At 40.1% G+C, this 16,994-nt stretch overlaps 1 protein-coding gene across 1 annotated transcript in view; it reads right to left on the bottom strand.

Annotated features, from left to right (window-relative positions):
• Positions 1 to 11,848, bottom strand: part of LOC149170034 (pentatricopeptide repeat-containing protein At1g11290, chloroplastic-like) — a 43,568-nt gene extending 31,720 nt beyond the window's left edge. Inside the window, exon 1 of the mRNA XM_089425433.1 lies at positions 11,693 to 11,848. Within this exon, the coding sequence (XP_089281559.1) occupies positions 11,693 to 11,848 (156 nt within the window). The remainder of the gene's footprint in view (positions 1 to 11,692) is intronic.
• Positions 11,849 to 16,994: the final 5,146 nt, after the last annotated feature.

The following is a 16,994-nucleotide window of genomic DNA, read 5'->3' on the forward strand; positions in this document are numbered from 1 at the left end:
AACTATTATTGGACCTAGGAAAGCATAATTTTGAGCTTGGTTAGGGTTAGTTTTGCATGTTTTGAACAAAATTAGCCCCATCGAAATTTTTATTCTGAGATAGATCAACCCAATGCACTTGACCTATTATGTAAGTGTGATGACTCACACTGGTTTCTATATAATGCCTGCGATGACCCCTATAAGTGATTTTTTTTAGATTCCCTTACTTTGCTTTGAATTTTGTTTTGCTTGCAGTGTCCTCCCAAGTCTCTAGTATTTCCAAGGTCACTATAAAGCGAGCAACTTGTTTGAACTTGAGTGTGATTACTTTGTTATGAGCATTTACTTCTTTTAGTTTCTTCTTGTCAATTAGGGTTTTAATCATTTGTCTTGGTTATTGATTTGTTAAAAAAACTTCATGTCACATTTCTTATATGTGTGAATGTTTTTTATTCAATAATCTAGTCATATTTCATTTTTCATTGCATTGAAAATTGAAAAGGAAAATTTCATTTTCACATGCACTAGGGCTTTGAATTTTTGAATTGGAATAGTAAAATTCGAAGATCTTGTTTGGAATTTCTTGTTTGCTACATCATTGCTTGAAATGTTGAAAAATGCAACAAGAAAATCTCAATTTGGTTTTACCTTGGTCAAATTGAGATAATTTGAATTTCCACATCAACAAACAACTTGGATGCAGTTAACTTGTGTGACATGACACTTGTCACTTAGTTAGCTCAGTAAATTTGAGTTACATGAGTTGGAGTTTAGTTAAGCATATGTGATTGCTAATTTGTAGCAATCAAGGTGAGTTATTTCAAGTTTTTGTTTTTTATTTTGTATTTGTTTTTTGTTTTTTGTTTTTTTGTTTGTTTGTTTTTTTGTTTTTGTTTGTTTGTTTGTTTGTTTGCTTGTTTTTAGTTTAGTTTAGTTTTTTGGTTTTTGTTTTTTTTTTTTTCCTCTAGTTAAACTAGTCCTAACTGTTTGAGGAACTAGTGGAAGGTTAGTTGTGTAGTGGGACTTCAGTCTAAATCAATAATCATCTAGTTAACTAATCAATCAACCCAAAATAGCTAGTGCATGTAGAGAATTTGGGTTCCCCAAATGTGGCGGAGATTTCAAGGCAATGTAACATCATTTGTAGACTAGTCTTGAGTGTACATGTGTTGCATGCAGTCAGATGATCAACCTTGAGAATTGTGCAATAATTTGGGAGGAAATTCCTAAATAATAGGGGCTTAATTTCCTCATGAATTGCACAAGGAAATAGGGGCTCAAGTAGAGGCGAAATTGACTAAGTCTTGGTCAGAGCTTCTCAATGGGTAGAGAGATAGGTTATTCACTTGTAGGTTGAGCTTAGCTTGAGCTAGAAATTGTAATACAACTCTATTCATTATATTAATGCAAGTACACAAAGGGTTTTTTAAGTAGATTGCTTTCCCCTGGAAAAATAATGTGTGAATGTGTGTTATTTCTCATTGCATGTTTGTGATTGATCTTCTAAATTGTGAATTGAATTCCGTAGAGTAGTAGAGTAGGATTGTGTATTGTGGTTTAGATTAAAATTTCATGAGCAGTTGCCATTCTACACCATAATTTCTACATGGTATCAGACTAGGATGCACATTAGAACAAGAATCTCAAAGTTTTTTCTCATGAGGATTGAATTTGCAGTTAAGTGTAGAAGGTTATCTTCAGAGTTGGAAAGATGACCTTGATCGGGCTGAGATTAGAGTATGCATTGGAATGAAACTATAATTTCATTGCATGGAAGGATCACATGGAGGAAATGTTGGATGATGATGGATTGCTAGAATATGTGAAGACAAATATTGAAAAACCACATGCATATGATGCATAAAACCTGGCCCAATGGAAGAAAGATGTAGCCAAGGTGAGGAGAATAATCTTGGAGGGAGTGTGAGACACATTGTCTCAAATATCCATGGAAAAAAATCATTTCACAATATGGAAGGCATTGACAGAGATGTTTGAGAATAACAATAACCACAAGAAACTAGCGCTCAAGGATAAACTTCAAAAAATCAAGATGTATAAGAATGAAACTATCCCACAATATTTGAGCATATTTACACAAGTTCATGATGAACTTGGTGGGGTTGGTGTTAATGTTGCATAAGATGAATTGGTAAGCATAGCTCTTTTAGGCCTTCCCAAAAGCTTTCATAACTACTAAGACTCGGTGAACGAGAGGGAGAAATTATAGAATTGGGAACGCTTATGCTCCAATTTGGTACAAGAGGAGATAAGGTGAAATACTAGAGATGCGACTTCATCCAAGGGCAATGACGAAGAAAACTTTGCATTGGTTGGAAAGGGAAATAAGTGAAAAGGGAAGAAATCTCAAACCAAACCAGAATTCAGCCAAGGGGGTAGGAAGAAAGATTTGTCTAAAATTAAATGCTTCAATTGTCATGAATTCAGGCACTATGCCAAAAAAGTGTCGAAACAAAAAGTTGAGCAAGAAGACTTCAGGAGGAGTAGCAGGTCAAGATTTGGCTTCACAGTTGATCTTGACTTCACCATTATCGCATGCATGGCCAACACAATGATGGGGAGCATGTGGTACTTGGACTTAGGTGCATCATTCCACATGACAAGGTGTATAGAGGTTTTCAGTAACTTGGAGGAGAAACATCTCTAGATGCACATCGAAATGGGGGATGAAGTAAGGTATAGTGCTATCGGGATTGGTACAGTCACCTTTCAAAGTGAGTCAGGATCCCCTCCCAGACTCAAGGATGTCATGTTTATTCTAGGCCTAAAGAAAAATCTCATCTTTGTTGTAGTTTTGGAAGACCGTGGTTATAATGCGATCTTCAGCAAAGGGAATGCATTGTTGAGAAACATAGCCAAGGGATAGGTGAAGCAGATTAGGGTTCATGTGAAGAACCTATGTAAGTAAGATGTGGAAGATTATGTTGCATTAAGTAGTAAGGTGAACAAAGTGCAGAGCCGCGACGTCAGTGAAATTTAGCACAAAATACTTTACCATTTACATCATGGAGCCTTGAATATTATGCAACAAATAACCATTGGCCTCCCTGAGGTAGCACTTGAGCAACAAGATGTATGCAAAGGATGTACCTAGGGGAAGTATGAAAAATCCACATTCCATGATTAAAGCACATGTAGTCTTGGAAAGGATCCACTCTGATGTCTGTGGACCTTTCTCAATAGTCTCCATCCTTAGACACAAATATTTTGTCATTTTTATTGATGAATTCTCAGGGAAGTGTTGGATCTTCTTCATGTGGAAGGAAAATGAGACATTCTCCAAGTTTGTAGAATTCAAGGCACTAGTTGAGAAAGAAACTGACGAGAAGGTGAAGGATCTCAGGAGCGATATTGGAGGTGAATATATTATGAATGAATTTAAAAATTTCTATGCGAAAGAAGGCATTTGAAGAGAGATGATAGCACCCCACAACCCACAACAGAATGGGATAGCTGAGAGGAAGAATTAGATCATTGTGGGAGTAGGAAGAGCTATGTTACATGACCAAGGCCTACCTCTGCATTTCTGGGTTGAGGCATGCAACGCAATAGTCTATTTGTAGAACCATAGTACTCATCAGATTCTTGGTAAGATTACATCATATGAGGCCTTCTTGGGGAGAAATATGGATGTATCACACATCAATATTTTTGGAGCCTCTGTTTACTACAATGTCTCCAAAGAATCAAGGAAGAAGCTTGAGCCAACAACATAATTGGGGGTATTTGTGGGTTACAAAGAAACTACTCACAACTACTGTGTGTACTTACCTTCCCTTATAATGACAATTGAGCGAAGGGATGTAAAGTTTGATGAGAAGAAAGCGATGTTGTTCTCTATTAAGAGGGAGCTTCAAATCCCACCAAAAGAGAAGGAGGAGCCTCAGGAAGTTGTGGAGCAACCACAAATTGAGGAGAAGGGAGTGGAGAGATCCACTCAAGCAGAACCATCCAAAGAAGGTGGGACAAGAACTAGGGAAGCTGATAGACTTGTGCAGGATGCGAGGTAGAATGTGGGAGCTCTTTCAAATTTGTGTAGGCAAAGGAGGTCACCTAAGAGGTACACTGGCTACATGGCTCTAATGACTAAGATGGTAGAGATTGAGACACCCTCTTTCAAGGAAGCAGTAGAGAAACCTATATGGGTTGATGAAATGGTGGAGGAATACAAATCCATTATAAAGAACAATGTTTGGGAAGTGGTCCCAAGATCGACAAATAAATTACTTGTGGGTTCGAGATGGATCTTCAAGGTTAAGAATGCAGTAGACGGAAGCATAGAGAAGTATAAGGCCAAATTTGTGGCCAAAGCATTTTCTCAAGTTGAGGGAATTGACCATGAGGAGATCTTTTCTCCTATAGCAAGGTATTAATCCATTAGATCTATTCTTGCACTAGCTGCGCAGATGTGGTGAAAGATCCACCAGATGTCTGTAAAAAAAACATTTCTCAATGGAGTTATTGAGGAGGAGGTGTAAATCGAGAAACCATAAGATTTTGAGACATTTGATAGGGAGTCTCATGTGTGCAGACTCAAGCGATCATTGTATGGTCTCAAACAAGCACCCCATGCTTGGTACACCATGATCGACAACTATCTCACTGGTTTGGGCTTCACCAAAACTAAAGCAAATGCAAGCCTCTATCACATCTTGGTAGAAGGTAAATTTACTATTATTGTCTTATATGTTGATGATTTAGTTTTAACTGGTCATGAGAAGCTAATTAGATCTTGCAAGGAGGACCTTGCAAGGGAATTTGAAATGAAATACATGTGTCTCATGCACTACTTCCTCGAGTTGGAAGTATGGCAAATCGATGGGGAAATGTTTGTGTCTCAAGGAAAATATGAAAATGAGATACTACAGAGATTCCACATGGAGAGTTGTAAATCCATGGAGACACCTCTAGTGACCAACTGGAGGAACGAGGATGCCACTTTAGGTGAGGAAGTGGATTCTACCATTTACTGATAGTTAGTGGGTTCATAGATGTATCTTGTGAACACACAACCAGATATGTGCTATGCAATAATCCAGCTGAGCCAAGCTATGGTTAGGCCAACCAAATTATTTTGGAAGGCAACTAAGCATGTTTTACAATACCTTAGAGGCACTACCCAATATGGATTATGGTATCGATAGACAGAGGGAGTGAAGCTGTGTGGCTTCATAGATGTAGATTGGGCAAGGAGTCCATCCGACCAAAAGAGTACTTTAGGTGGAATTTTCAGTATTGAGTCTACAGTTGTTTCCTGGTACAACATGAACAAAGATCTGTGGCGATCAGCTCGAAAAAAGTAGAATACATCGTTGTAAGTCAAGCAACATGTGAGGTGATCTCGATGAGAAAGATACTTATGGGACTATTTGGTCAGATGATGGATCCAACTATGATCTATTATGATAATAAAAGTTGCATCAAGCTGTGTGAGAATCTTGTATTTAGAGATCGATCCAAGCATATAGATATTCAGTATCACCATTTATGGGACTATGTGTAGAGGCAGATAATGTTTCTACAATACATTCCAAAAGAGGAACAAGGGCTGACATTTTGACAAAGGCTTTGTCAAGAGGGAAGTTTGAGTTCCACAAGTGCATGATAGGGGTGGTTGATAATCCCTTTCTTGTTGAGAGGGAGTGTTGAGAAATATAGCAAGAAAGTCTCAATTTGATTTTGCCATGGTCAAATTGAGAAAATTCAAATTTCAACATCAATAAACAACTTGGATGTAGTTAACTTGTATGACATGACTCTTGTCATTCAGATCACTCAGTAAATTCAAGTTATAGGAGTTGGAGTTTAGTTAAGAATACGTGATTGCTAATTTGTAGCAATCAAGGTCAGTTGTTTTAAGTTGTTTTCAGTTAAACTAGTCCTAACTATTGGAGGAACTAGCAGAAGGTTAGTTGTGTAGTGGGACTTCAGCCTAAATCAATTATCATCCAGTTAACTTATCAATCAACCCAAAATAGCTAGTGCATGTAGAGAATTTGAGTTCCCCAACTGTGGTGGAGGTTCCAAGGCAGTGTAATGTTAGTTGTAGACTAGTCTTGAGTGTACAAGTGTTTCATGCAGTCATATGATCAACCTTGGGAATCGCGCAATCATTTTGGAGGAAATTTCTAAATAATAGGGGCCTAATTTCCTTAGGAATTTCACAAGGAAATAGGGGCTCAAGTAGAGGCATAAAATGACTAAGTTTAGGTAAGATATTCTTAGTGAGTAGAAAGATAGGTTATTCACTTGCAGGATAAGCTCAGTTTGAGATAGAAATTGTAATAAATCTCTATTCATCAAATTAATGCAATCATGAAAAGGGGTTTTTAGCAGATTTCTTTCCTCTGGAAGAATATTGTGGGCATGTGTTTTATTTCTCATTGCATGTTTATGGTTGATGTTCTAACTTGTGAATTGAATTTCACAAAGCAGTAGAGTAGGATTGTGTCTTATGATTTAGATTAAAATTTCATGAGGAATTTCAATTCTACACCATAATTTATACGTGAAACTCCTTCCCTTCGCTAGAGAGATCTTCATCGAATGAAAAGAGTTCATTTTCTCATGAGGGTTGCATTCTAGGAGTTCAGATGAATTTTTTTCGAGCCTTGAAACTGAAAGCTTAATGAAGATCAACATTAAAATTTATCAATTAACCTAAGGAGCATTTGGAACATTAATGACACATTTAGTGGTATAGGCTAGAAGACATGTTCCAACATCTCTAAACATAGGAGCTATCATTACTTGTTAATGTTACATCCTGGGGATGGTTGGTTTTCCATGTACATCAAAGTATATTAGAACATTATTCCTCCTATATTTTGGCATATAGGATGGTGCGCCTCCTTTGTACGATTACACATTACACAACACTAATACGGACTACACTTCCATGTAACTCCAGGTATATTTTGGAAGTCCCCGCTAGGTTGTAATCCTTCCATAGGTAAATGATTCAACCACCTTGTTAAATTTTATACACTTAACACAACATTATGGTAGATTTCCTGCACGTACTTAACCATATATTGCAATTCATAGTGACTTGGTAAACATTTTTTCCTATTTATCCCCCTTTGTTTTTATTTGTGTTTTTAATTTCTAAAATCAATTAATTAACCATGGAAGAAAATCCTTGTCGTTCACATAGAACGTGAATATTGCCTCCCTTACCTCCAGAGGCAACACCTGGACATTGCAAAAATAAGAAAATGCGAACTACCAAACCTGGTACATCAGAAGCTACCCCATTTGGAACTACATATGGAATCAATCAACTATAATCATCACTTCCTATTAGTACCAAACTTGAAGTTACATCCTTGGAAACTGGTGAGTTTGAGACAGTTGAAACTTCTTAACCAGAAGTTGTTAAGACATTTAAATATAAAGTTATAGAACCTGAATTTGAAGACTTAGAAATCTTACAACCTAAGGTAATTCAACCTAAGGAACCACAAATTATTGAGGAAATTACTGAGGAAGAGCCTACTCGACCTCAAACTCTTGTTTACACAATAGGAATTCCTCTTTATCAAGCTTTTCCTTTTGTTACCCCTAGTACTTGACCAAAATATCCTTTACAAAACTCCTCGATTTGATTCACTCTTGAACTCTCCTCAACAAATTCATCCAAATACTCCTTCGAGAGGTCTAACGATTATGAAATCAGTGACAACCACCTAACCTACATCTACTATTACAAGTGAATTGACTGAAGTTGCACCGAATTCAATGTTTGTCACTTCACCAGAAACTCACCTATACAATGGTCCATCAGTGCCACCTAGATACCATCCGTTGTCAGGAACCTTTTCTAGTGCGTTGACTAGCCCTTGGAATTTTTCTTTAACTTCATCATCTGGAATACTATCTAGTTTTTCTTTACCAAACACCCCACAACCAATCCCACCTGTTGCACCGAAAAATCATTTGACTTAATGGTATGGTGTGTTTCTCAATGAATTAGGACACCCACAAAAACCCACTCCATGTTATATTGGATATCCTCCCACTGCAGGACAATGGCCTACTTTCACTCCTTATCTTCTAGCTAAGGGGAAACCTGTTGCTGGAATTTCCTACCTGGTGATCAAATGTTACAAGTTGGTGTTCTTCTTGTCACGAGTCCTCTTACTAATGGTGCTCCCTTTCTAGGAATGGCTTCCACTCCTTCGAAATTACCCTTCCCATTTTTTGGTCAACCTAGTTAGGTCTTAAATCAAGTTCCAACCTATCAACCTATCCAGACTATGCCCCAATTTCCTACTTGTCAACCCATCCAATATACACCTCAAATTCCTATTAGTCAACCTATCAAAGTCCCACTCCAAACAACTCCACATGTTCAGGTTGTAACTCAAATACAAACTAGTCAACTGGTATAGAGGATCTCTCAAATCCTATTTACCCAACATGTTGAAGGTGTATTACAAACCTCATCTAACCCACTTGGTAAGAATATAACCAAAATACAAGTAAATCAACCTATTTAGGGCATGCCACATGTATGAACTAGTCAACCTGGTTTAGGAATGATGCAAATTCCATATAGACAACCTTTACAGGTATACCAAAAATCTCTGTTGGCCAAATAAAAACTATACTGTAAGTACCTTTTCAAGGTCAGTACATCAAAGTTCAACCTTTCCAACCTTATCAAGGTTTTCCTGGTACTGGGCAACCTGGTATGGGCTATCTTACTTTTCAAACACCTCCTCACCCTGGTGGAATGCAAGTGCTAGTATCTTAATACATTCCATCTTATCTGGTATAATCCCCACCAATGGTTAACCTTTACCCACAAGGTTACCAATCCCCACAAACAGACTTCAATAGGCAGTTTTTGTTTATCACAACATTAGAATTACCATATCTCTCCCATCTTACCAATGATCCAATCTATCATTCTCCTTGGTGGCCAACTATTCTAGCTAAACTATCGACTGATATTCCCAAGTTCAACGAGAATCCTGTAGAAGGCCCATCAAACCATATCATGACTTATTATTTATGGTGTTCTTGGAATTCCTTGAATGATGATTCCATTCTTTTGCATTTTTTCTAGTGAACTCTTACATGTCTCGCAACAAAATGGTATGTAGAATTGCCCAGAGCTTCATTTTACAACTTCAACGCTTTGGAAACAACATTTATAACTCATTTTCAGTTACCCATTCATTACGAGATTGATACCAAGCTTTTTACCTCTCTAAAAAAACTTGACTCTATTCATATATCAGATCACATACATGAGTGGACACATCATCGTCAATTGGTAAAAATCTTTATCCTAGATCAATTATTGGTAGAATGGCTTGTTAAATATTTACTACTTGAGATAACTGAGGATGTTTCCAAAGGTGGAATCATTACCGAAGAGAAAGTTATTTCTTGTGCCCAGTATCTAGACCTAGTTAATACCCAATTAGGAATTATCTACCAGAAGATACCCAATCCTATAACCCTATCATATTATTCCACTTCAATTGGAAATACTGAGAGGGGGGTGAATCAATATTTCTTTTCAACTGTTACTTTTACCAGTTAGATCACTTATATTTATAACACAAAATGAACAATAAGAATAAATGCTTTTATTAATTTATTTAATAAATCAAGTACAATATATGTAGGGCTCCAACCCTAGATGAAGACACCGATCTTCAATCTCCTAGGCTCCAACCTGTATTGTGCCAAGCACTGACTTGGACTTCCAAGACTCCAACCTTGTCAATTTAGAGGTACCAACCTCAAGGGCTCCAACCATATATCTGGTTCAGGCTCTGACCTAGTTTCTTGAGGACTCTGATCCTCTAGGGCTCCAACCCTATTATCTAAGGCACCAACCTTGCATTTTTCGAGGCTCTAACCTCTTGGGCTCAAACCCTTGCTTTACTTCGTTAAGATATATTTGGTTATACTTCACGGCTCCAAATGTCTTCTTCAATGAGCCCTGTCAATATTATGCTTCAACAATGCCCTTGATCTCCAAAGAACTTAGCTCATCATTGACAACTTTTTATTCTTAGAAGGTGTCTCCACAACTCTTCATGTTACCCAAACAAAACTTCTTCAAGGTCACCTCATGATGGCTTCAATGCATCATGATCTTCAATGATCTCCACAAATCTTCAATATATTGCCCCAAGAACTCTCCAAGAGTTCCAAATACTTCACTACTCTTTAGAGGTCCAAGCACCAAGTATTAGCATTGTTCCTCCAAAATGCCTTCATTGTATTGTTGCACAATATATCTACTTCAAACAAGACCCAAATTATGCTTCCAAACAATATTAGTGCTTTCCTTCAAAGAAGTGTTTGGATCTGCTCCAAAATACTTCAACTCTGTCACCAAGCTGTTGACCAATAGACTGCACCAAAAGATGCTTCTAGTTTGCTCCAAAGAATGTCACTAGGCATAGACTGAGACACTGCAATTCTGTAGTTAAGAGTGGTTGTCACAAGTGCAAGTTATTAATACTTCTCACTGGTTTTTGGCTTGATGGGCCCCTACCCAGGTTTAGCGTTAAGCAGCTAAGAAAATCCCTACACTACTAGCCCTTTGGGCATCAATCCGTGGAGCGCGGACTGAAGTCTCACCCGAAGTAGTATGGGGGGATGCAGGAACCAAGTTTATGTACCCTAATATGGTTGTGATGTGATTTATATGCCCTAACCTTCCTTCGCGCAGACCGATAATCCCTTTAGGGATTATCAAAGTACTTCTCTTATTTTTCCTTGAAGCCTCTATGAAAGTCTCCGATCATCCTTCGCGGACCCTAAATAGATAGATGAGGCACTTACGTGCATCTATAATTTCTCTTACTTCTATATTTCATCAGATTTACTTAAGTATCGGTTAACTTTAACGTGCATTACATTTATCTTTGATTAAAAAAATATTCTTACTTGCATTCATATGACAAAGTAAATTACAAAAGTTCACGCGCCAATATAACATTAATTCATAACCCTAGTATTCAGCATAACATAATGGCAACATTCATATTAGAAGTAAAATAACACATACACAGATAGTTCTAGAATACTTCTCTTTATTGATAATTCAGATTTCCAGTACAAACACTCACTAACCTTCACACACAGCTGCAGGGGTCCACACACTCAGCTGTGAACTTATACCTTAGGCCTTTGCACACTCAGTTGCAAAGACTCTTCCTACGCTAAGACTCTTCGCTTTTAGCTCTCACAGACCCATACACTTACAAAAATCTACCAAAACTTGCGACTTCGCTGCCTTAGACTCTTATAAGACTCCCTTTTTATACAATCCCATGGTCCGCAGACCAAGGGCGGATCTCTAAAGCCGACATGACTTATACAAAATAAGGGCAGAAAACCCTTAGTAACTCTTTACATCTTCACGCTCCTTGGCCGTAAAATGTTGAGACTTTACATTCTTTCCTACAAAATTTGGGCTTTTTGCCCCAAAACTTGGGCTTTTAACCCAAAAATTGACCTCAGGGGACCTGTTCCCAATAGGCCCCCAACACAAATATGGTTACTTGCCCTCGAGTCACTCTGCTGGTGCAAAGATCTCGTTGCGAAGACCTCCTAGCTCCACTTATACCACTGTGACTTCGACAGTGCACTGTGTTGCCCCCTGCTTCATCTACTCGACCAACTGCTTCGTCGCTAGCCTTGCACCATCTACCTGTACCTTATGCTGTGTTTCCTGTAGACTAGCTAGTTTTCCTTCAATGGTGGCTATGAGCACATATGCTTCACCTAGCCAAGGCTTCAATCGAGCCTTCAATAATGCTTCCCCGTGTTCTGCTGCATCCACCTGCTCTTTCAATGCCTTTGCTTCCTGCATCTTCGCTAGCCTTTGGGTAATGGAGACAGTGCATGCTGTCGCTTTAACCTCGTCATATCACTGCTACAACTCCCGCAACTCTGTTTCCAGCCTCTGCACATTGGGATCCTCATGTAAGCTGGTGACTACTTCGAGCGACTGCTCGAAAAGCGCAGTGCAATATTTACTGCGCTATCTATTTATGCAATTATGTCTTTAACAGATGTCTTGCTCTCCTCTCTAACTTCTAGCAGAGTCAAAGGTTGGGCCTTCAACTCAAGTTCTACAATCTTAAGGTTCAGTTCAAACTCAACCTTTGCCAACTTTGTTCTTGCTTCACACACTCCAGCAGCGAGCTTTCGAATTCTCACATCCACTAGCTCATCTTCGGTAATGTCCAGTTCTAGGACATACCTGCATGCCTTAGCCACTACCTTGGCCATGTTCTCATTCTTGTCTGTGATGGCCTTAAAGAGATCAATAACAGATTTCTTCTATGCAACCATCTGAGCGTTGTTCACCCCTTGCTCACTGATAACATGTAGCAGCCGCTATTCACAGGCCCGAAGTTCTGCGATCACACCATCCTGCGAAGTGTAAAGGGCTTCACTTAGAAGCGCGACCAAATTGAGTCCAAACCCCTTGAGGGTGGTGACAGTGGTGTTTTTAGCTTCTTCTTTTGTAGTCAACGCTCCATCCAGCAGCGCTATTACCTGGGGTTCCAGTATGCGCACCATCCCTGTTGCTTCTAAGGTGCTAGGCACCAAACTAGTTGACGCCACGCTGCTCCGTCCCACACTGGTCTATACCTATGACGCCTGGAACTGCAGCTCACGTAGACCTATCTAAATGGTGCCCAAGGCCTATTTCTGCTACTGCTCAAACTGCTGCAGCAGTTCCACGGTCACATCCCTTACCACATCACCAATATCATTCAAATCACCTTCATTCAAGGTGATTGGGTCGAGGGAAGTCTTGATGGCCTTGGAATTCTTTCGCAAGTCTTGCTGGCCTTGGAATTCTTTCGCAGCCCAAATTTCTCCTGTTCCCTATTGCGCTTAATCCAGAACGGAGTAGTCTCCAGGTCTGTTCCTCCCTGCTTTGATTGTTGTTCTTCCTCCTCTATCTTTAGGGAAGGTGACTTCTAACTCCTGTCAGAGACACACTCCTCCTCTTCTTCCTGTACTCCTGTTTGCTTCGTATTAGTACACTCCACCTTGGTTTTATCCTCAACCTCCTTCTTCCTTTTCTCAGACAATTGTTCCATCTTTAGCCTGATCTCTTCCTATTTTCGCTTCACTGCAGACTTGCTAGACCCAGTTGTATAGTTTGAAGTGGTGTGCCAATCTGCCGACCAACAGTCGAGGACCGCTGTGATCACGTCGTCTGTGGCTAGGTATGGAAGGTCATACCACTTTTGTTCAGGATCCGTCCACGCACGCATGGAGACATGGTGGAAGTCTGCCTTGAACTCCACATACTCTGTCAGCTGATCAAAAACTGTCGGTGATAACTGCGGCTTGCGTTTTATGGCCATGTGGATACTCATCTTCGTTAAGATCCAAAAGACCTTATTGTCCTTGACCCTTTGGGGATTCCTTGTAGCCTAGAGTGAAGCGAACTTCGTTGCTTCTGGTAGGTCCTACGCGACCAAAGGAAACTGAATATCCTCTAATAACTCCCACGTGACCAGCACTATGGACAACAACAGTCATGCATAGTGAAACATTTTTCTTTGATCTTGTGCCTCTCTGCAGTTTGCGAGGAGCTCGTTGCAGAGGTAGTGTGCCCTGTTGAACTATATGCCCTCTATGCACTGGGCCACTAGTGACACTACTGGTGCCGACACTTCATCTGCGTGACACTTCCTCATAATCTTTCCTACTAGGATCTGAGCGGCTACCTTGACTACAGGATTGGTTATGCTAGTGATGGAGTAGCCACATGGCTTCTTAGCGAGATTAAATTTATCCTTCATTACTTTGGCAAGGTCGCGCTCACCTGTCTTTCCGCCAAATGCCATGGCCATATTTTCTCATGCGTGTGGCAGCTGAGTGATCCTATGGATCAGCATGTCAGTGATCAGTATCGGCTCCTATAGCCATAGGCACCAATCATGCACCAAGCACAACAACTACTTGATTATTATAATGGCTATGGGCATGTGGTTGTAATGCGGTACCCACAGCATGTTTAACAAACAAGCCTTATCCACCCCTTTTACCCACTTTCTTTGCTCTAGAGTGGTCACACTAGAGTCTTTATAGAAGACACTATGCATGAGTTCATCTGTCACTGAGTGGGGAAAGCGCACCGTATCAGCCAAATCCCAATCCTCCAATTTTAAATGGGGGATGCGTCCCAGGCACGGTCCTTCAAAGACTGTTTTGTTCGGTAGCAAGGGTGTATGCAGTGTGACCTTGCTTTCATCAATGTCCTTCCGAACCTTTGTCTTGCCTCTATGCAGAGGAATGTACTTGGGCAGTTTAGAGATAGGGTTGGACCCCTCAACGTCGACATCCTCCACCCCCATGTCAATGTCTTCCTCACCCATATGGATTTCTTCAACATCCTCTTTAGGCTATAAGTCAACTACCTTGCCCTTCTCCTGCACGGTGGGCTTTTCCTTCTGTGGGTGCTTTCTGGGTGATGCACGCACCAGCTGTGGTGCTTTATGCTTATCTTTCTTTGTTTTTGGACCCTCTTTGGTTGGTGTAGGCTTCGGCTTGGACGACCTCGATGATTTAGGTACTTATGTTGGTACTTCGACGCTCGCAACCTCTGGGGCTCCACGATCCACCATTCCTATCAATGTCACTATGCGCAGACTAGGTACAATGTAATCCATTGATATCACAACTTCTATGCCATAAACCAGCCTGAACAACGTTTGTCCAACTAGCTTCTTGCAAGTTGTTTTGTAAACCCATAGTACCGTGGGTACGTGCACATCCCAGTCATTCCTTTGAGCATTGTAAACCTTTGTTAGCGCATTCTCTAGTATCTTATTAAACGCTTATACCATTCCATTAGCCTGCGATGATAGGATGTTCTCTTCTGATGGTAAACCTAAAACTCTTCCCTCATCGTGCTGATTGTCTCATTAAGAAAGTGTGTATTGTGATTGCTCATTAAAATTTTTGGACAACCAAAACCTTGTGAGTACGTACTCAAAGATAAATTTTGTTGCTGTCACGCTTGTATAGTCCTTCATATGTTATGCCTCTGCCCATTTGGTTAAGTACTCAGTCACGATGATGATGTACCATGTACCCGTCTTCTTTCCTGGAGGTTGAATTGGTCACACAAATTCAATCACCCATTTCTCGAAGGGCTATAATGATATATGCGGATTCAATCGCAGCTCATCCCTGCGTGAGGGTTTGCCAGTCCTTTGGCATGCGTCACATGCCCTACAATACGCTTTTGAATCCTTATGCAAGGTTAGCTACCACAACCCAGCACGTAGACTCTTCTGCACTGTTGCTTTTCCCACATAATGACCTCCCATGGCTCCACTATGAGCCTTAGCAAGGATGTTGTTTCGTTCAAACTCTGGCACATAACGTTGCAATACTTCATCTGATCCCATTTTGTACAAGTGTCCTACAATGACAGAAAAGTCTTTTGCACACACCACTAGTTCCTTCTTCTGTTGACTTGTATATCCTTCCGGAGCCATTCCTGTTGTCAGGAAGTGTATAATATCTTGAAAGTGGTTGTCCGTGATGTGTACTGCAAAGAGATGTGGGTAAGGTAGTCCTTCCTCAAAATTAGTAGGCTCCTATCCTATTTCAATGCACGATAGATGATCTGGTCCAACATTCAAGTGTCCTGGTTTCACAATAACTTCAAAATCATACACGTGGAACAACAACAACCACCTGCATATCTTCTCCCCCAACACAAGCCTATTAACCAGGTATTTCAATACAGAATGGTTTGTATACATCTTAAAATGTCTGCCCAACAAATAAGTCCTGAACTTCTGGTGCACATACACCATAGCTAGTCCTTCACGCTCTGTTGTGGAATAATTTTTCTTTGCTTTGGACAGCTTCCTACTTGCGAACACTATAGGATGATCCAAGTCCCCCTCACTGGCCTATGTCAATACTTCTCCCAGCACAATACATGATGGTCCATATGCACATGAAACTCCTTTTTCCAATCTGGGAAGACTAGGATCGCTGCGGTGAACATTTTATCCTTTAGCACATCCAAGATCTTCTGGCATTCTTCATTCCAACAGAATGTAACATCCTTCTTTAATATTTTTTCCATCGGTGCGGTGATCTGGGCATAGCTCTTGATGAATTTCCTATAGTATCCTATATGCCCCAATGTTGTGTGCAACTGTTTCACACTCCTTGGCGACTCCAAATTGATTATGACCACGATCATTGCTGGGTCTACCATCAAGCCTTGTCTGCATACCACATGGCCCAACAAGATCTGAAAAGGGACAAAAAACAAACACTTCTTTAGATTGAGCACGATCTGGTACCTTCGGCATGTATCTCGCATCAAGCATAGACTTGCCACATGGCACTTTACCAGTCCAAACACTGTCCAATCGTCAAAGTATACTCCTAGAAATTTATGAATGAAATCCTTGAACACCGTTATCAATACGCGCGAAAATATTGTCTGCATGTTCTTCAGCCCAAAAGGCATTATCGTATACTGGAAGCATCCCCATTCAGTGGTGAAGGTCATCTTACTTCTATCCTCTAGTGCGATCTTGATCTGATGGTACCCAAAGAATCCATTAGTGAATGAATATGCTTCTTAGCCACCAACATTATCCAAGACCTCATCGGTGAACAGAGTTGGGAAGGGATCATGCATGCAGGCATCATTCAACTTCCTGAGATCTACACATATCCTTATTTCTTCCTTCTGCTTCTTTTCCCGAACCACTATTGGGCTCACCCAATCAGATTCTTCCACCGGTTCAATAATACTTGCCACGGGCATCTTGTTTAACTCTAAGTAGACCCTTTCTTTGTACTTTGGATTGAGGCGATAAATTATTTTCTTCACAGGTTTCACATCCGGTTTTAGGGTGATCTTCATGACACCCAAGTCCCCTATTATCCCTTTCAGATTTGAAAACTTCATGGTAAACAGATCCTGATATTCACGGAGTAGTTTAGCAACCTTA

The sequence above is a fragment of the Pinus tabuliformis genome, chromosome 4_2 (genome assembly GCF_031772625.1).
Source record: "Pinus tabuliformis cultivar Carrire ecotype Pingquan chromosome 4_2, CPIR1, whole genome shotgun sequence".
Lineage (NCBI taxonomy): Eukaryota > Viridiplantae > Streptophyta > Pinopsida > Pinales > Pinaceae > Pinus > Pinus tabuliformis.